The 22,029-nt window shown below is 43.2% G+C and overlaps 1 protein-coding gene across 1 annotated transcript in view; it reads right to left on the bottom strand.

The window, feature by feature from the left end:
• Positions 1–2,267: 2,267 nt before the first annotated feature.
• The window catches only part of HIP1 (huntingtin interacting protein 1), a 174,755-nt gene continuing 154,993 nt past the window's right edge, over positions 2,268–22,029 (bottom strand). Inside the window, exons 24-30 of the mRNA XM_069761248.1 lie at positions 20,289–20,382; positions 14,520–14,620; positions 13,265–13,370; positions 9,719–9,842; positions 9,525–9,586; positions 7,001–7,109; positions 2,268–3,383 (exon numbers count right to left, since the gene is read on the bottom strand). Of these exons, the coding sequence (XP_069617349.1) occupies positions 3,373–3,383; positions 7,001–7,109; positions 9,525–9,586; positions 9,719–9,842; positions 13,265–13,370; positions 14,520–14,620; positions 20,289–20,382 (607 nt within the window). The 3' untranslated portion in view covers positions 2,268–3,372. The remainder of the gene's footprint in view (positions 3,384–7,000; positions 7,110–9,524; positions 9,587–9,718; positions 9,843–13,264; positions 13,371–14,519; positions 14,621–20,288; positions 20,383–22,029) is intronic.

Raw genomic sequence — 22,029 nt, 5'->3', positions numbered from 1 at the left:
AATCATTATACAAGACCAGAGAAACATGACTAAGACAGATGCCAAAACTGGGGTACCTGTACATGTACAGTGTGCTGATACCTGCATGATTGGGGATGCCCATGCAGTGTAGGTAATCTCTCAGGTGTTCTCTGTCTTAGTGTTGCTTCTCTGATATTCCAAACGGATGATGCTTAAAAGCCTCTTGTGATGATCTAACTATACTGTATGCAGTTAATCTTCATATATACGTAATCACTATATTTATTTCATCCTTATATGTACTTATTAACCTTTGTATGTTAGCATATACAAAAGTGTACACACACACTATTCAATCATACTATTCCTTGAATTTTGTTGTTAGCAATAAAATTGTGTTGTACTGCAAGTATTAGCCTTTTTTAAAGCCGTATCTGAACCTTAGTGTTAACAACATGGCAAATACAATTGCCAAATTCTCCTGTAAATAATTGTGCAAAGAGGGAATCATCATACCTTTACAAAATGAGTGGATTTTCACGGGCCCATCCACTATGTGGGTTCCAAGGCCTAATGGGGTGCATATGACTATGCAGCAGGGCTGGCCTTGCTGACAATGTTTAAAACCAAGGAGTACGGGAGTACAAAATGCATGTTGTGAAGTGGATTTTCATGGGCCCATCCAGTATGTGGGTTCCAAGGCCTAATGGGGTGCATATGACTAACTATGCAGCAGGGCTGGCCTTGCTGGCAATGAGTAAAACCAAAGAGTACGGGAGTACAAAATGCATATTGTGAAGTGGATTTTCATGGGCACATCCAGTATGTGGGTTCCAAGGCCTAATGAGGTGCATATGACTATGGAGCAGAGCTGGCCTTGCCACCAATGTGTAAAACCAAGGAGTATGGGAGTACAAAACGCATATTGTGAAGTGGATTTTCATGGGCACATCCACTATGTGGGTTCCAAGGCCTAATGTGACTCATATGACTATGCAGCAGGGCTGGCCTTGCCGCCAATGCGTAAACCAAGGAGTACGAGAGTACAAAATGCATATTGTGAAGTGGATTTTCATGGGCCCATCCAGTATGTGGGTTCAAAGGCTTATTGGGGTGCATATGAATTGGTAGCAGGGCAAGCCTTGAATTCAATGCAACACTTTTTCAGGAGTCCCCCCTGGACATCTTATGACAGGGGTATTGCGGTGCGTTGTAATTCTTGGCAGCCCAACCACTCACAGCATAGGCTACAACTACAACAGCTTAGGAGACCCACTGTTTCATAATGGCCCTTTAAGAAGATTAATGCCGCCTGATGAAGCAGTAAAAATAGGCTCTGTGACTTTAAGAGTCCCTCCTTCGTAAATGAAACAGGATGGGTCTGCTTATGTGTCACACCCCACATGGCCAGCTAGGGGTGTTAAATGTTACAATAATATTTCCCAGTGAATGCATTTGTAGTGGTTGAAAGCAATGTTAAAGTTGAAAAACGCAGCATCTGAACTAAGCCTAAGTGGGAGGGGAAATTTTCGGTCTGGGGTTAAATGTTTGGCCTTAGAGGCAAGTCATTAACCTGCAAAGGATGTACCTTGACATATTTCCAAGCAAAATCCGTTTTGGTTTCGTTTTCATGTGTTTTTTGTGGCACCGGGAAAAATGGCATGAATCTCGGAAAAAATGATTAAAGCTGTGAACTAGGAGTCAGGAATGCTTCCAGGAGCGATCCCCATGATGTCCCTGTGTCATTTGTGCATCATTTTCAGACGTTTTTAGACCTTAAAAGGACCCCGGGGGATATCGCGGTTAAAATACTTGGGTCTCCCATAGACTTACATTGGGCTCGTTGTTCTGGCCGAGTACCCGAGTATTCCAATTTGCTCGACCCGAGCAACGAGCACCCGAGCTTTTTAGTGCTCGCCCATCACTAGTCTCAACGCATCCAATTCTGGTTTGTTTCAACACAACCTCCTACCATTCCGTGTGTATGAAAGAAACTGGTTGTCAGGTTTAGGTCTATGAATTAGCTGTGATGAAGAAGGGGGCTGGCTTAGTTAGTGAAATGAACCAGCTGCATCATAGACACAGAGAGGTGGAAAATAAGCTAACGGCTGTTTAAAAACAAAGCCAGAAGTGCCGCGACTTCAAGAGACATCTGGAGTCGGAGCAGAATTCAGAATGAAAGTATATTAACAAGTTTATTAGTAAGTAATTAAATTCATATATCTATTTTTTTAAAATATATTTATCCTTGAAGAATTTAGAAAAATTGAAGGCATTTTTGGTACAGAATAAAAAGAACCAGGAGAAAAAATGAACATGGGTTTATTCGTGTAAATGGAATAGTGACATCTACTAATGCCTAGCCTTGTGGCACAAATGTGAAAACATTATAACACCATGGTCTATATGTCTTCTCTTACTGTCACAGTGTGTGCAGAATCCATGGTCTAGATTGCTTCTCGTCTTTCTTCCTGCTGTAAACTTAGATGGCAGTGCAGGATATGACAGGACCTCGGGGGCGAGGCCTGAATAGCACCGACCAATAGAAGAACTCACACAGGATTGCCTTGAACTTGTGAAATTTCACAGACAAAGATCTGTGTTGGGGTCTTGAGTTTATGGAGTGATCTTAGGTCGTAAGCACTAATCGTCCCTTATTATGGTCACGGCTCCCACTGTACATTTATACAATATATAATATTGATGTCTTCCAAACAATTCTACACCTTTAATTAAAACCAATCCAAAACTTATCTGTCTCCCCGGAACTTTGCTGCTTGTTAGGGTTAAAGCAGCGATAATATCAAGTACTTATTTCTTACTATAGAACTGTCCAGTAACCTATAAGGCAAAGGTCGTAGTCCATTTTTCTTAGCTAGCTAATTAAATATGACTGAACAAAACTGCAGGTCCCTCTCATACGCCCCCTAGGGGCTTAATTGTGCTCCTGGTCCCTCCACAGGGTATAATAAATTGTATTTATTTGAATGGATTTAAGTGAATGCTGCTACCAAACTCCTAAACGTCTTTCAGGTGCCAGGAACTTAAAGACTGACTGACATCGAAGGCCGGAGGTTTTACCCCGCACCTTGCTGAGTTTTTACATCCCCTCCATGTGATCCTGAAGTAACATAGATATCAAGAAATGGAATATATTTGTCTCCTAAGCATAGAAGGTGAGTGGTAGTTGAGCGTGGCGGGCATTATAAAGGTTCCTGAATCCTTTTCTGTGCACCATTGATGCTCCTCTCCTTCCTTTCTGCTCTTCTGTAGCCCATTGGGAATACTGAGAACCAGTCGGACGCGGCCAGTCCAGGCTGTGTAGAGGAGATCTGAACTGAATGCCATAGACGTGTGCTTTCAAAGTTATCGCTGTGCGTTCTGTATGTAGAGTGGAAGCTGTAACAGAGCTTATTCAGCAGCTGCGGGAGAAATCAAGAGAAAAAAGAAATCACAATTTCGCAATTAATGCTCCTTAATTAACTGAATCATAGGTCAAGGTATTTTCACCACTTATCTGCCATAAAAAATATTGAAATGTTGCACACTTTTTGTGAAACTTTAAATTGCGCAAAGATTTTGCAACTTTTGGTAATCCAGACCAACTCTGCCAAAGGAGCGAAGCTTGGGTGGGACGTGGCGGCGAGGCCCAGGCAAAGTTATCAAAATCTACTCCACTTTATTGGGAAAACTTACGCCAGAAATGTAGGACGGGAGTAACATTTCTAGTGGAGGCGCACGTCAGTTGTAAGATGAACCTAATTTATTAATCTACCAGTTATGGGTTGTCAGTGTTTCATCAGTTTCGACCTCTCATATCCAACAGTACATCACAAGATTTAGGCCATGTTCACACTAGCAGTATTTGGTCAGTATTTTACCTCAGTATCTGTAAGCCAAATCCAGGAGTGGGTGATAAATACAGAAGTGGTGACGTGTGTCTATTATATTTTTCCTCTGATTGTTCCTCTCTGGGTTTGGCTTACAAATACCGATATAAAATACTCACCAAATACTGAATGTACAAACGTGGCCTAAATGGAAGGAGAAAACAAGAAAAGGTGAAGTTTCCCATTTTATGTAATTTTTTAAGTGTTTCAACGTTAGAGAATAACGTCATTCACCTCCACACCCTCTGTCTCCAGCACTTCTGCATCTGTCAGGGAAGTAATCTTGTATGCAGCATAGAAAGAGGGCATTAGATTATTTGATTTTAATTTTTACTACTGCCATGTCGGAGGGATCAGACAGGAATATAGCACCAGAACAGCCTCTTTCCATGTGTTCTGACATACACACAACACTGGAGATGTTTTCTACTTAACAGGACAAAGCGGAGAGCTACTGAACAGAGTGGTCCCAACTCTTAAGGAGTTTTCCCACTAACAAAAATTCATTTTAATGAATAGATATTGGAATAATAATAAGTTTCACAATTGGACGCGTTTAAAACAAATGTTCCTGTGCCGAGATAATCTTACAAATGTTGGGACAGTGGGACAGGATGGGATCGCAGCAGATTCTGTGAGATAAAACAATGTTTAAAAGCAGGCAGAAAAATTGTTTACCTCACAAAAAGAATCCACTGTGATCCCGTGCTCTAATGCCTGTATACTGTTTTCCTTCCTCCCCTGCCCAGGAGATGTGGTGCGATCAGACCATGTTCCTGCACGGTCAGACACAGCCAGTACACAGCAGGGACACATTTTGAAGATTATCCCAGCACAGGAACATTTTATTTAAACAAATCCAATTGTGAACCTTATTTTCATTCCAAGATCTAGTGAATGAAATGAACTTTTGTCCATGGGAAAAGCCCTTTAAGGAATAGTGATGTTTATATATATATATATATATATATTTTTTTTTTTAAATCTTGAAAGTTTCACACTGGCCACTAGACCTAATATTAGACTCATACGTTCAGTTCTACTAACTCAGACACTACTTTTAGCTTAGAAGTATAGGCCAAGCATGCTCGAATCTGGGCAAAAGTCATTGTGAAAGGGAGTGGGAGGAAGTGAGCTTTGACATTACCTATAGTGAATGGTGGAACTTGTGTGTATATAGAAGTGTTTGTAATCCTGTCTGTGATGATAATGAAATTTCTGAAAAGTATTTTCTACAAGAAAACAGGTACTGCGAGTCTTGAATAAAGTGCATAAGACAAAAGTTGTATGAACCAGGTTATATTGACAAGATCGCCTCGTCAGTCTAAGGGTATGTGCACACGTCCGGATTTTTAGCGGGTTTTTTTCCGGAATTTCGCAATAAAAACGCTATAAATCCGGTAAAAAAACGCTAACATTATGCATCCTATCTTTTAGAATGCATTCCGCATTTTTTGTGCATATGTTAGCGTTTTTTTCCGCAAAAAAAACGCATTCCGCAAAAAGAACGGACATGCTCATTCTTTTTGCGGATTCCATATCAAAAAGGACATTCATGAAAAAAAAACGCAAAAATTCCGCAAAAAATCCGCGCAAAAAACGCGCAAATTCCGCGAGAAATCCGCGCGAAAAAAGACGCGGATTTCTGGCAGAGTTCTCAGGATTTTGTCAGGAAAAAAACCTGACGTGTGCACATACCCTAAGGTGTAAGTTCCCAAATTTGCTCAGACAGATGTGGTTGGGGGAGGGAAGGATACTGCACATTGGAGTGCCAAAGACCGATCTTTATGTTCTACTTTATGATAAGAAGCCACTAGAAGAGTCTGTAGTGGCTTTCTCATACAGAACACAGAAGCACTTAGCGGAGCCGAGCATACCTGTGTATGAGGAAATCGGGAGATATAGCTGTCAGCTAAAAGATTGACCGTTTAACAGATATTTAATGTGTATGGGGGTCTTATGGCTTAGTGGTCAGTGTGAACATTAAAAAAATTCTGATTTCTTTTTATATATATAGTAATATAAAAAAGTGAAAAAAAACATTATCAACAAATTTTAAAATTACATTTAATATGAAAACCTGATTTAAACAATAGGACATTTTCTGAGGATACATTCCCTTTAAGGAAAAGATGTGCCCTCCCCCACAGGTAGCAGCAATTATATTCTTCTGAAAGTTCCTGTAGGATAAATGTAGGAAATTTGAAATTTCCACTAATTGTGCAAAAGAAAACATTCTATTAACACAATGACATTCTAAAAGATCATTATAAGAGATGGGCAGAAACCTGGACGCTCAGGTCCGGCGGGTTCAGCCGAACAGTTAAAAAAAAAAGTTCAGGTTCAGGTACCAGAACTGTATCCGGACCCAATTCACTTTAACACCGCAAACACCGCTTCTGTTCAGCAGAAAAATCATCACCGCCAGTCATAGAGCTGCGGTTCCCTCACTGTCAAATTACAGCGTCAGCCCGCAGCTGTGATAGGAGGTAAAAAGTTCCCCTCCGGTCACTCCCATCAGCCGCCTCCTGCTCTCACTATTATTAGCAGCAGGTGTCGGATGATGGGAGCAGTTGTCCCATCAGCTGGTGCCAGCGACCGGAGGTGAACTTTATACCTCAGATCACAGCTGCGCACTCACACTGTCATTTGACAGCTTGGGAACTGAAGCTGTCTCACCGGCGGTAATGATTTTACCACCAATCAGAAGTGGTGTTTGCCGTGCTGTCATGCCCGGTCAGGTTTACATGGTAAACAAAAAAAAAACAATTTTGGAATTGCACTATATCTTGCAATGCCAACACACTTGGATTTTTTCCCCCGCTTTCCAGTGCATCATAAAATAAAATGAATGAGGTCATTCAAAAGTAAAACTTGTCCTGCAAAATAACAAGCCCTCATACGGGTTACGGAAACGGAAAAATAAACTCTTGGATTAAGAGGAGGAAAAAACCAAAGCACAGAAATGGAAAATCGCAAGGATTAAATATCATCTATTTTGTATGTATATGTATGTTTTTGAAATAGGAAAGCTCTTTGTACCGTGTTAGCCAGTAGATAGAAAAATATTTAGAATTGAGAGTCTATCAACCACTGAGGACTCTCAATTCTAAATATTTTTCTATTTTTGAAATGTTTTCCATACTCACCATCTCCCCACCCTTCTGCGACTCCAGCTAAATCATAGTGCTTCTTCCTTAACTCTCCAAGTTTCTCTCTCTCTTTCTGCAGTTGGCTCTCCAGCTCCAGGACTCGCACCTATCAGAAGTAAGGATGTGATTGGTTTTTCAGACAATCGTAGTAGACTAGAACACAGACCACTTTCTCTGACAGCCGAACGCAAGGGCTACAGAATCCTACGGGTGAAATTGCAGGAGCTGCGAAAATTTCCAGTATGTGTGAATTTGATAAAATGATCCAAGTCACTCGCAAGGCTAAAATGCGATCTTAGCTGCAATGCCAACAGCTCTCATGTGGTTTCATTTATTAACCTTTTAGCATATTCTCTGCTTTTTTCCTTTAGCAAACCACAGATTTCTCAAGTGTCCTCCTTTGATTCATCATCCGAGGACTTGCCACAAAATTAATTTCTTCATAGAATTAATATTTAAGGATGAACCTTAGGCAGCTGGACATGAAGTGACGTTCTGCACTGGACTGTAAGGTCACCTCAATAAAATTGCTGCTAATAACAAAAATAGTGGTTGCTTACTCTGTTCCATGAGGAACAGTGACCTGAATGGAATAATTAAAGGCATAGGACTCTGGACACAAGAAAAAGCAAACAATAAATGGGATGTGGGTAGCAGGAAAAGACCTGTCACTCAAATACATCCAAACAATAGTTCCAGTCAACCTGCTGCCACCATAAGAGGTCCTCGCTCTGGACCCCATGTGGTCAAAAATAAACTAACAAAAAACAGGAGCGCTAGCCGACAGAGCGAGGATGGACTGTGGATATGCAAAACCACAATAAAATGGCACTTACTCTGTGAGGGAAGAGGATCCCAATATCCCTCTGTCTTCCCAGTGCACCTTCTGAATCCCACGAAGCCGATGGGCTTCAAAGATGATCCAATTTGATAAAAATGTACTCAATCATTACAACGGTAAAAAACATCTATCAAGGCATTTTGGGTTTCCCCCTCATCAGGACCTGTGTCGGCTGTCACTCCTAGTTTTTGTTACAGTGCATGGAACAATGACCTCTCACTTCACATCTGGCACTGGAGATGATGTACCGGTGGCCGAGCAGCCTGCAACTTTACAATAATATGCTACTGCCCATCAAACACGGGGCCAGAATACTGAATGACTCACTGCACAATAATATCAAGGTGAAAACCTTGCTTTACCAGGAGATTCCTTTTACTGATGTGTTCAAATGCTGTAGCTGAGGTCCATTTTTGCTACGTTTCTTGTCAGAAATTACGGCAAAACGTTGCCATAGTGCAGAGCTTTGATTTTGGAAAACTAGAAAAAAAAACCATGGCTACAATATCTAAACACAGCCTTATGTTGTCATTTAATAGGCCATATTTAGGCCTTGTATTAACGGGGGACTTGTCAACTGATTTATCAGACACAGGTCGATTTACTCCAGCTCCCCATGACCGACATGAGAGACCTGGCTGTCTAGGAGATCACCCTGGGGTGAAATGCCCAGGCCCATGCTCAGACTAGTTGGCCAAGATGCATAACGCTGACTTTTCAAAGTTTTTGCGGTGTTTGAAAGTGTGACTCGCACAGTTAGTGGGCGCTGTCCTACTCACTTTGCTTGCCGCTCTGCTCCTCCCTGTGTCAGCTCGTCTCACCGAGTTGCCACTCCCAGCACTGCTGCATCTTCCTGCTCTCTCCACCTAGCTATAGGGAGGCACGGCCAGACACTGCAGGAAATCCTGCATTGTTTTTCTTCTTCAGTCTATCCCCTGCCAGCACGGAATATATTAGGTAGCTTCTCCCTCCACACCTTGCCTGATCTCGGTTCCTAGTTCCAGACCGTTTCTTGATACCTTTCTTGGTGCATTCCTGTTCTTCCTCTCCTGTGACTGACCTGGATTGTGTACATATTTTGTCTGACCTCTCCGCTTCTGACCCTGGATTTGTATTCTGAACCTGTACTGCCCACCCCGATCTTGGACTTTGGGACCATATTTGTGTACGTCCTCTGTGCTTCGCATCTGTGCCTATGACCCTTTGGTCTGCTGGTGCATGTCCGGGGATTGCCCCGGAGTGGCACTTAGTGACTACCTTAATGGCCCAAATCTATGCTCACCATGAGAGCCTCTAATCGTGACCAGGTAGCCACTTAGTTAACCCCATCCAGAGTAAGCCCAGCCAGTGGCGCAGTGGGTCCACACCAACAGCCGTCACAAAGTGAATTGCACCTGGCTACAGTAGTGCAGCTGGTCTTTGATTTATGCTGCCTGTGGTTCGGGCAGCATGAATTAGTTGACAGGTTCCCACTAATACACTACAAGTAATATAATGAAGTTATTTCTATTAGTTTAATATAGGAATGGCAAAGAAAACAGTGTACATTATCGTATCATTATCGTATATTATTGTTTTCTCACTGCATGCTTACCTGGATGAGAAGAATATATTAAACTAATTTAAGCAATGAGATGTAAAATTAGGAAAGGTAAAGCTGAAAATAGATGTAATTAATACCTGGGAGTCCATCTCTTGGCGCTTGATCTGTGTTAGGGTCATACTAGAGAAATCCATTGTTTCTGTTCATAGAAGAAAGGAAGACATAATAAATAATTGGTCTTGATGGGCGAGTTATTAATAATGCTGGATTACTGTTCCAGGGTCCATAAAAATTATGCTCGAAAAGTAGAATGAGATAAGTTTGTACTTACCTACTTCTTCAATCTGGGACTTCACTGATTTTGTGGAGGCAACGACACCGGCGGCATTGTGATTTACAACTTTAGAGGCTTGTTGGAGTCTCGTCAGATTAGAACTGTTCTTCTCTGCCTTTACCTACAGAAATGAGAGAAAATAGATCATGACATTGATTGTTGTGAAACTAAGGCGGAAAAACTCACAAAATAGATTTTTTCATCCACATATGTGGATTTAGTCCAGCTAGTAACATCTTCATTGCCTGTTTGCTCCTATACTGACCCTCTCGCCTGCTCTCTCAGTCCTAAGTGATGGGGGAACATGACTCTTAAGAAGGGGGGAAGCGGACCAGTAGTAGTTATTGTCTATTGCACTAAACTATTGGCTATTGAAATTAGAATTAGGAGTCCGTCCGTACTTGGTGTTTAACTATTGGGATTGTGGGGGTTTAAGAAGAGATGTAACTTCCTGTCTCACTGGGTCTTCCACTTTCACTCACCAGAAGAAACATTTCCCTCCCGACTTCCCATTTTTTTTTATTTTACTGTGCAACTGTATATGTGATATTTTACTTGACTGCTTATCCTGTTTAAGTTGACTTACTGAATGAATCATTGCATGTCTTATTTATCTGTCATCTTCTGTTTTGCACACATGCCATCATTTCATTTTGAAAACGTTGATTTGCATTTTGACATTAACCATCTAAGCCGAGAGTGGGCATTAGAGACCGTGACTGTTGTGGAGGGCTAAACAAAAAGGCCAAACTCAATCCTGCTTAGTAGTTTTTGATTATTATTTTGTATTAATTTTTAGCACTTAATATTGAGCAGAATTAAATATGGTGATTAGTCACTACTGCTATTACATGTTACCATAGGGCTAGTTGTAACATGTATTCTTATTTGTAGCAGGTAATAAAAACGTAAATTACAGCTTTTTATAAAGTTTATAAATCATACAGCCCTTCTGATATGATCAACAGCTCCCCTCACACAGTATGATACTCCCCAGCCTCCCACACATAGCATGATGGCTCCCACAGCTCGCTACATAGTATGATGTCCCCACATCCTCCCGCACAGTATGATGGCCCTCACAGCTCTCTACATAGTATGATGTCCCCACAGCTTCCCCATACACTGTATGATGTCCCCACAACTTCCCCATACACTGTATGATGTCCCCACCGCTTCCCCATACACAGAATGATGGCCCCACAACTCTCTACATAGTATGATGTCCCCACAGCCTCCCTATACACAGCATGATGGCCTCCACAGCTCTCTACATAGTATGATGTCCCCACAGCCTTCCACATATAGCATGATGGCCCTACAGCTCTCTACATAATATGATGTCCCCACATCCTCCCACACAGTCTGATGGCCCTCACAGCTCTCTACATAGAATGATGTCCCCACAGTGTTCCCCTACACAGCATGATGGCCCCCACAGCTCTCTACATAGTATGATGTCCCCACAGCCTCCCCATACACAGCATGATGGCCCCCACAGCTCTCTACATAGTATGATGTCCCCACATCCTCCCACACAGTATGATGGCCCTCACAGCTCTCTACATAGTATGATGTCCCCACAGCCTCCCCATACACAGCATGATGGCCCCCACAGCTCTCTACATAGTATGATGTCCCCACAGCCTCCCCACACACAGCATGATGGCTCCCACAGCTCTCTACATAGTATGATGTCCCCACAGCCTCCCCATACACAGCATGATGGCCCCCACAGCTCTCTACATAGTATGATGTCCCCACAGACTCCCCACACACAGCATGATTGCCCCCACAGCTCTCTACATAGTATGATGTCCCCACAGCCTCCCCACACAGCATGATGGCTCCCACAGCTCTCTACATAGTCATAGTATGATGTTCCCACAGCCTCCCACATATAGCATGATGGCCCTACAGCTCTCTACATAGATTGATGTCCCCACATCCTCCGACACAGTATGATGGCCCTCATAGCTCTCTAGATGGTATGATGTCCCCACAGCCTCCCACATATAGCACGATGGCCCTACAGCTCTCTACATAGTATGATGTCCCCACATCCTCCGACATAGTATGATGGCCCTCACGGCTCTCTACATAGTATAATGTCCCCACAGCTTCCCCCTACACAGTATGGTGGCCCTCACAGCTCTCTGCATAGTATGATGTCCTTACAGCCTACTTTGTACACAGTTTGATGAACCCCCCAGCTCTCACCACAGAATATGATGTACCTCCCACACAGTATGATGTACTCCAGTCACCTACATACAGTATTATGTACTCCACAGCTCCTCACACACAGCATGATGTACCTCACATGCACACAGTATGATGTGTTCCACAGTCCTCTACATACAGTATTATATACCCCCCATCTTCCCACACACAGTATGATGGACCCCACAGCTCCCAACTTACTATGATGCCCTCACACTGTATGATGCCCCCACAGCCCCACACAAAGTATAATGGTCCATAAATCCCCAGACAATATGGTAATCCCCACGGTATCCCACACTCCGTTTAAAGAACCCCCACAGCCACCACGCTCTAAGATGGCCCCACATCTCCTCACATAGTAAGTTTCCCACACACACAGTATGATGGACAAAAACAGCTCCCAGTATGATGACACCACACTCCTTACATACATGATGGTGACCCTCCACAGTCCCCACAAATAGTATGATGACCACCACAGCCCTCACACAAAGTATGATGACCCTCATAGTCCCCAACACAGTATTATGGTTCCCACAATTACTGACTGACAAAAATAAATAAAAAATAACTAAAACTACACAGCTATCCTAGTTCCCTCTGATCTGGTCTATGCAGCATATGACTGAGGTACCACGCAGCAGGCATGCAGGATCTAGAGACATCAGCGCCAACGCTGTACTGAGACACTCAGCAGCACCGGCTGAATGGGGCAGAAGGGAGCTGGTCACTACCAGTTTCACTATTATATTCACCAGTATCTGCATCCTCAGAAAGCAGATACCATAAAATCAATATGTCAGGCAGGGAGTACGCCCCATGGCGCGGTACACCACTGTATCCTGCCATTTAACTGTCGAAGTCCCCAGGCGGATGGGAATAGGATCTTTGTAGTGGCACTGGAGCTCTTGAAGTGGACTGGTTTCTAGTGTGTCAAGTTAGAGTTTGCTGCCCATGGATCGCTGCCTGCCGGTGACTGTCAGGCAGCGGGGGGGACCTCAAGGTATCTGTGAATCTCAGAATATACTTGCCTAGCATTTCGTATGACTCTTTCTGTAACTGTTGTAGTCATTTGTTTTTAATAAAGCTGTTGGCATCAAACACCCAAATAATGTGTAGTATATTTTATTTGGGTTATATAGTTATTGTAGTTTGGGTCAGGTCCGAACAAATGACTCAGGATCCAACCTGTATCCAGTAGTCATGATATGAAGTTTGGAGATGGCTAAAAAATGGAGATGGAAAACACTTTGCAAAAGTCAACCCTTGTCAAGAGCGATGTCACTAGACTGATCTCTTACAGTATATGGATTATACCTTGGAAGCGGCTACGAGTTGGGCAGTGCTGGCTGCAATTTCATGGGAACAAACAATGAGATCTTCAAATTTCCCTTTTCCTTGGACCACAAGGTCTGCAGCGTCACTGAAAAAAGATGGAAGATGATAAGAAAAGCTATATGAAAGTAAAAATAGTAAAAAAAACATGGTGTCATACATGAAAGAATAAATCTATCACTAAAAATAAGATTAAGAGAGGGGATGCTCTGCTTTCTTTTCGGCTTCTCTCAATGAGAAGAAGCAGGAGACAAGCAGCTATAGTTAGCACACATACCTCTGTGAGATGAGGAGAAGGATATGACAAGAGAAGAAAAAAATATTTTCCTTGGCCGGCTGAGCACAAAGGATTTTTTTTCTCTTGCCTCAGTCCTCCGTGCGCAGTCAGTCGTGGAGCAAATGTATTTTTTGGTCACAGTCCTTCTCCTCGACTCACTGAGGTATGTGTGCTTAGCAGTGTTTCTTCAGACTACAACCCATCCTGACATCTGAATAGGACTGGTTGTTGTTTGAACTATGTGACGGGGCCATTTTATTACATGCTTGAAGAAACCATCTAAGAGAATTAAACAAAATAAATAATCAAACATTTAAAGAAACTGGTCTCTAAAATAAGTCCAGTGTGAGCAACTTTGAAGAGGTTGTTCCATGAATAAACATTTATTTTCTTTCTTATATTTTGCAAAATATAAAAAATGTTTCAATTTGAATAATATTAAAAAAAAAATTCTGTATCTAGATTTTGATATTTAATAGTTGGTTTGGAACAACCTCTGCTGATCTTTTACTTTCACATCAGAAGGCCCACCTAATGTGTCCAATGTGGGTGGTCACACACTCCCAGCACATTCATCGCCCACATAGATCCCATGGTACAGAGCATGGAGCGATTCCTATTACTGGGCACAACAGTAAATCAATGCACGAGACCCGGCTCCTTCTCATCAGATCCAGGCGGACAGCAGTGGGCTCCATATCACATATCAAATTAAACATTTAATGTGGGACAACCCCTTAAAGGAGTATTCCGGTTAGAGGAATATCAGATAATGAATGGAGCAATGTCCGATTCAGGTGGGCGGGACAAAAGTGCCCATTTGTGGTGCTTGGTCGCGGCCTCAATGGTTTGAACCCCACTTATCTAGAAGTTAATTCCCTATCCTGTGCTAACTTCTTGTAACCGGAATACTCCTTTTCAGTATATTCCTGGGGAATATAAAACAAGAAGCTCACATACACCATGACAGTAGCACCCCAGCCCACAGCCTTGGAAGCTGAGATTAGTCCTTCTGTCCATCTTGAGTTTCTGGCATAAAATTCTTTGAGAGAAGCTGCACCCTGCAGAAAAATTAACATAGATGGTGAACATGTCCACTGACGTTATGGAAGAGGTGTTATCTCACTACAATCAGCAGAACAAAAATAGTGAAAATGAATAGAAAAACTTGACTACACTAAAAAGAAGACTTGCATCAAGCAGTATAAGCTAATGTTCACACTGACGGAAAAAAGGCTAACACAATGATTAAAAGATCAGCCCTATTAATTTGTATGGGAAAAATTACTTGCTGTTCATATGTTCAGGTTTTTGAATGTCTTTCAAAGGGAATCTGTCAGAAGGTGTTTGCTATTTAATCTGATAGTAGAGTTCAGCGAATTTGGAAAAATTTGCTTCAGATTACGATCGCAGGCAAATATTGAATTTATTAGTTATTATATTATAGTCACTTATTAGTCTGCGTATTGCAGTTTCAATACAAACAGGGTTTTATTACCAGGAGATCATCACTTGAAGACTACATCTCACGTGCCAGGCAGTCCAGCTAATTAGTGTAACCCCACCGACTGGCAGCAAGCTGACAATGCACCGTATACACAGGAAGCTGCCAATCAGGGATGTGGACAGTGTTATACAGAGCCCAGTATTCTGAGCTCTGCTACATCTACAACAGAAAAAAGGGATTCTATCAAAAGTACACCATGCAGCCCAGTAAGTAACACATTGCTGGAATCAAGCTATGGGTCCTACATCATGCTGCTTTAGGATTACATAGCAAATATCTGCTGACAGAGTCCCTTTAAACGCTTCAGGCTTTCAAAAAATGTTAAAAAGAAATAATATGTACGCTCTTCTGGCACGTCCAACAAAACTTGAAGAGTCTTCTACTTGTATACAGAACTTTTTTGACTTCAGGCCAGGCTGGTGATCCGCAGACATACAAACTGCAGAAATATCTATGCAAGATGTCTACTGGACAACAATCCAGAAGTCAGAAAGAAAATGTGGATGCAGTTCCAGAAGGAAACACCACTCTGAAAGGCGCTGATAGATGCTGCAATGTTCAGGATCTCAATTACATAGGAACTGTAAGTCCCATCAATAAACACATAAATAAGTATGTAAGCTTTGCTCTCCACTCTCATAGGCGTGCAATGCAGTGAATATTCATTCCCTTTAGCAGCGGGCACATGTTAATGCCTGGCAGCTGCAGGAAGCCTGTGGCTAACACTGTACCCGCTATTAAATAGCAATGAATATTGATTGCTCTCCATGCACATAGTTCCAGTGTGGAGAGCAGTGAGTATTCCGGCATCTGTCCTCAGCTTGTAAGCAGCGCATGACGTCCCTGTCACGTGCTGCTTACAAGCATAAATCAGCTGCTTGCATCGGAACAGGACGCTGTGAGTGTTCGCACAAAGGTAAGTTTAACCCCTTAGTGATGGAGCCAAATTTTTTAAATCTGACCAGTGTCACTTTATGTGGTAATAACTCTGGAACGCTTCAACAAATCCCAGTGATTTTGAGACTGTTTTTTCGTGACACATTATACTTTACAATAATGGTAAATTTAGGTTGATATGTCTTATATGTTTATTTATAAAAAATATCCAAAATTTGAGAAAAATATAAAAAAAAAATTCGCAATTTTCAAACTTTGAATGATTATCCCTTTAATCCAGATGGTCATACCACAGCAAAACATTAATAAATAACATTTCCCACATGTCGGCTTTACATCAGCATCATTTGTAAAATGTTATTTTATTTTGCCAGCATTTTAGGAGGTTTAGTGACCTAGCCAGGTTTGAAGTGCCTTTAGGGGTCCCATATATTGGGAAACCCCCAAACATGATACCATTTTAAAAACAGCACCCCCTGACATATTGAAAACTGCTGTCAGGTAGATTATTAACCCTTCAGGTGATTTTCAGGAATTAATGCAAAGTGGTATGACAGAAATGAAAATGTGTATTTTTACCACCTAAATGTCTCTAACTTCTGAACAGATTACTACAGCCGTCAGACTGTAAAGGTACCTTCACACTGACCAACTTAACAACAATATCGCTAGCGATCCGTGACGTTGCAGCGTCCTGGATAGCGATATCGTTGTGTTTGACACGCAGCGATCTGGATCCTGCTGTGACATCATTGGTCGGAGCAGAAAGGCCAGAACTTTATTTCGTCGCTGGATCTTCCGCAGACATCGCTGAATCGGCATGTGTGACGCCGATTCAGCGATGTCTTCACTGGTAACCAGGGTAAACATCGAGTTACTAAGCGCAGGGCCGCGCTTAGTAACCCGATGTTTACCCTGGTTACCAGTGTAAATGTAAAAAAAAACAAACACTACATACTTACATTCCGGTGTCTGTCGCGTCCCCCGGCGTTCTGCTTCCCTGCACTGTGAGCGCCGGCCGGCCGTAAAGCACAGCGGCGACGTCACCGCTGTGCTTTACGGCTGGTGCTCACACAGTGCAGGGAAGCAGAACGCCGGGGGACAGACACCGGAATGTAAGTATGTAGTGTTTGTTTTTTTTTACATTTACACTGGTAACCAGGGTAAACATCGGGTTACTAAGTGCGGCCCTGCGCTTAGTAACCCGATGTTTACCCTGGTTACCCGGGGACTTCGGCATCGTTGGTCGCTGGAGAGCTGTCTGTGTGACAGCTCTCCAGCAACCACACAGCGACGCTGCAGCGATCGGCATCGTTGTCTAGATCGCTGCAGCGTCGCTAAATGTGACGGTACCTTTAGGCCGCTATTTGGTCATGAACTGCCATGGCAGATATCAGGACCACACAATCATGATCTGAGGGCACCAATTGGGATAAATAAGAAGCCCCCACACTCTGTTAGCCATTTATAATGATGTAGTCACTATTGACAGCAGCATCTAAGGGGTTAAATAGATTTGGACGGTGCCATCGCTGATCGTGGCTTATGCAGAAAGTTGTCAGCTATAGTGTATAGCCGACAGCTGCTGGATTGTTACCTGTATGGAGAGGCTATTCTCTTATATCTCAGGTCAGTTAAAAGACGTATTGGCGGTCATTAAGGGGTTAAAGGCTTGGTTTTTTTTTAAAGTTTTTCTGCTGGGGGCCCTGCATACCAGGATAAGGATGGGGCCAATCATACCAGGATAGGGATGAGGAGCCATGTATACCAGGATGGGGATGAGGAGGCCATGTATACCAGGATGGGGATGAGGAGGCCATGCATACCAGGATAGGGTGAGGGGCCAGGTGTATCAGAATGGGGATGAGGGGACCATATATACCAGGATAGGGATGAGGGGGCCATGCACATTAGGATAGGGATGAGGAGGCCATGTGTTGTGAATTCTGCTTTTGGGCTCCCTCCGGTGGTTGTAGGTGGTAATGCAGTTGTCCCTGGGCCGCAGTCTTGCACAGGTGTATCTGCTGATTGCAATTCAGACTGGGGTATTTAGGTTTGCTGGACTCCTTACTCCTGGCCAGTTGTCAATGTTTCTTGGGAAGTGTTGGTTCTCTCCTGGCCTCTCCTGCCTAGCTGCCAGTTCAGCAAAGATAAGTGTCTGTTTCTTTTCCTGTGGCACACATTCAGTGTGCTTATTTTCAGTGCTGATCGTTTGTTTTTCTATTGTCCAGCTTAGACCGTGTCAGTGTTTTCTCAGTCTGGTTGGATTCTCTGGAGTTGCAGATATACGCTCCCCATCTTTAGTTAGGTGGTGGAGTTTATTTTTGTATTTTCTGCTGTGGATATTTTGGAAGGATTTTAATGCTGACCGCTTAGTGTCCTGTCCTATCCTTTCCTATTTAGCTAGAAGTGGCCTCTTTTGCTAAATCCTGTTTTCTGCCTGAGTTTGTCTTTTCCTCTACTACTCGCAGTCATTATTTGTGGGGGGCTGCCTATCCTTTGGGGGTTCTGCTCTGAGGCAAGATAGTATTCCTATTTCCATCTTTAGGGATATTTAGTTCTCCGGCTGTGTCGAGGTGTCTAGGTTTTGTTAGGCACACCCCACGGCTACTTCTAGCTGCGGTCAGTATAGTTACCACCTACTCCAGTGAAAGTTTTCATGCTGCTCCAAGGTCACCAGATCATAACAGCCATGCACACCAGGATAGTGATGAGGAGGCCATGTATACCAGGATAGGGTGAGGTGCCAGGTGTATCAGAATGGGGATGAGGGGACCATATATATCAGGATAGGGATGATGAGGCCATGCATACCAGGATAGGGATGAGGAGGCCATGCATACCAGGATAGGGATGAGGAAGCCATGCACACCAGGATAGGGATGAGGAGGCCATGCACACCAGGATAGGGATGAGGAGGCCATGCACACCAGGATATGGATGAGGAGATCATGCACACCAGGATAGGGATGAGGAGATCATGCACACCAGGATAGGGATGAGGAGGTCATGCACACCAGGATAGGGATGAGGAGGCCATGCATACCAGGATAGGGATGAGGAGGCCATGCATACCAGGATAGGGATGAGGAGGTCATGCACACCAGGATAGGGATGAGGAGGTCATGCACACCAGGATAGGGATGAGGAGGTCATGCACACCAGGATAGGGATGAGGAGGTCATGCACACCAGGATAGGGATGAGGTGGCCATGCATACCAGGATAGGGATGAGGGGGCCATGCATACCAGGATAGGGATGAGGGGGCCATGTATACCAGGATAGGGATGAGGGGGCCATGCATACCAGGATAGGGATGAGGGGGCCATGCATACCAGGATAGGGATGAGGGGGCCATGTATACCAGGATAGGGATGAGGTCATGCACACCAGGATAGGGATGAGGAGGTCATGCACACCAGGATAGGGATGAGGAGGCCATGCATACCAGGATAGGGATGAGGGGGCCATGTATACCAGGATAGGGATGAGGGGGCCATGCATACCAGGATAGGGATGAGGGTGCCATGTATACCAGGATAGGGATGAGGAGGCTATGCATACCAGGATAGGGATGAGGAGGCTATGCATACCAGGATAGGGATGAGGGTGCCATGCATACCAGGATAGGGATGAGGAGGCTATGCATACCAGGATAGGGATGAGGAGGCTATGCATACCAGGATAGGGATGAGGGGGCCATGTATACCAGGATGGAGATGAGGAGGCCATGCATACCAGGATAGGGATGACGAGGTCATGTATACCAGGATAGGGATGAGGAGGTCATGTATACCAGGATAGGGATGAGGAGGCCATGCATACCAGGATAGGGATGAGGTGGCCATGTATACCAGGATAAGGATGAGGTGGCCATGTATACCAGGATAGGGATGAGGAGGCCATGCACACCAGGATAGGGATGACGAGGTCATGTATACCAGGATAGGGATGAGGAGGTCATGTATACCAGGATAGGGATGAGGAGGCCATGCATACCAGGATAGGGATGAGGTGGCCATGTATACCAGGATAGGGATGAGGTGGCCATGTATACCAGGATAGGGATGAGGAGGCCATATATACCAGGATAGGAGATGTTAGTAAAGAATTGATCACATTTTTTGCTTTAATTTGTTTTCTAATTTCCTCCTCTAAAACCTAGGCGTGTCTTATGGTCCAAAAAATATGGTATTTCTGATGATGTACCCACTTTTTAACAAGAGGTGGAAAACAATGCCAAACCTGACCTGGCATTTTTACCAGCACCAGACTATGCTCAGTTATTGAAATTTAACCATACAGAAGAAATAGATTTACTGACTCTGCCACTCTCCACAATTTCCTTCTGCAGGTCCTTTGAGGCCAGTATCAAAGCTTGAATTGCCTGCATGAGATCCGTGCATGATCCTAAAATCCTGCAAAACACAAACACAGATAAGCAAAGCAAAATAAATGGAGTAGATCATCTAAATACAAATAATCAAAATTCTTTCAATTTTCCTCCTAGCCCCTGACCTTTTATTAGAGCTATATTTCCTGCATTCTACAGATGACTTTTCAGCATCCTCCTCATTATCATCACAGACAGCATTACAAAGAATGTTAACATGTCTATATACAGTACATGATCCACAATTCAGAATAGGTTTGCCCAGATAGACCATGCTCCTCAGATAACGCTTCTATACAAACAAATAGGGTCTGAGTTAGACTATTGTGGCCCTTGTGAAAACCAGGAAGCGTAAAGTCTGAAATTGGACCTAATGGCCAATGGGAAAATTGAAATTTTTTTTAATATAGTGATAAAAAAATAAAGATAAGCAAAAAGATTTGCATTACCTTGGTCTGGCATCCAATTGTCATGGAGTATAAAATGGACCCCTGGCCAGGGCAGGGCACATCTCTTTGCTTATTTGTAATTAAAATTTGATTTAAAATAGGTCTTCCTCAGATGACATATTCCCTTTAAAAGGATTCTGTCAGCTGCCATAGCCTCCCTGAACCACCACGTCTGTATTGCACTCTTTTCCTGCATTTTAACAAGTCCCTTTTGTGGCTGCTGAGCAATTGCCGATTAAGGATACATTCAGAAACCCGTGCAAATCGGCCAGAGATCAGTCCGTAATGTACGGACTAATCACGGGTCTCTGTGACAGCTTCATAAAAGCTTCTAAAAAACTGTCACGCTTGAGTCGGCCATTCTGTGCATTGCAGTCTGATCACGGCCCTGTTTTCATGGACGTCTGAACGTGCCCTTAAGCTAGGCTTACACTTAAAGAAAACATTAAAAAAAAAAACTATTATCCATCAGTGCGGGCTCTTTACATGCAAAGGCAATGACAATATGGGGATTGAATAATCATTAACACAATTATTCGGTCCCAATATTGCATCTTCTCAACAGCACTTCTCTAGTTTACAAGGGAAGATGGGCCAATGACAATGATGATTTTAGGCCAGCATAAATTAGATGATGAACAGATGATGAACAAGTATTTTGCTAGTTCACCGGCTGATCAATGACACATTTACATGGGTGAATGATTGGTACCAGCCACAAAATTGAGGTTCATACACGACGACCAAGAGGTGGTGTAAATCTAGAGAAAAGTGTCTAAGACTGCGCAAAATCTATTATTCTGCATGAGCCAATATGATAAATTTGATGCATATGAAGATCGTCAAGTCTAAAGCCCCCCATACACATTAGACTAATGTCAGCTGATTCCGCTGATCTAATGTGTATGGGGACCTCTGGCAAATGATGCTGGAGAGAGAAGGGTCAGGTGTGTAGCATTTCTGATGAACGTTCTTCACAATTTTTTATTTCGAACTGACATGTGCAACTTCATAGATGATCTCTTGCATCTTTACATGTATGTTTATAAGCAGCTTTTCACCAACTGGTTGGCAGCTTTTCACCAACTGGTTGGCCGCTTTTCACCAACTGGTTGGCCACTTTCACCCTAATGTCCGCGTTATGGCATTATAGTATGGTGTGCAGGTACTAGTCAATGGTTTGCAAACAATTGTTGGTACCTATAAGTGACTGGTGGCCTCCA

The sequence above is a fragment of the Ranitomeya imitator genome, chromosome 3 (genome assembly GCF_032444005.1).
Source record: "Ranitomeya imitator isolate aRanImi1 chromosome 3, aRanImi1.pri, whole genome shotgun sequence".
Classification (NCBI taxonomy): Eukaryota; Metazoa; Chordata; class Amphibia; order Anura; family Dendrobatidae; genus Ranitomeya; species Ranitomeya imitator.
Note: the sequence above shows the minus strand (reverse complement) of the source record. Positions and strands in the feature narration are given on the sequence as shown.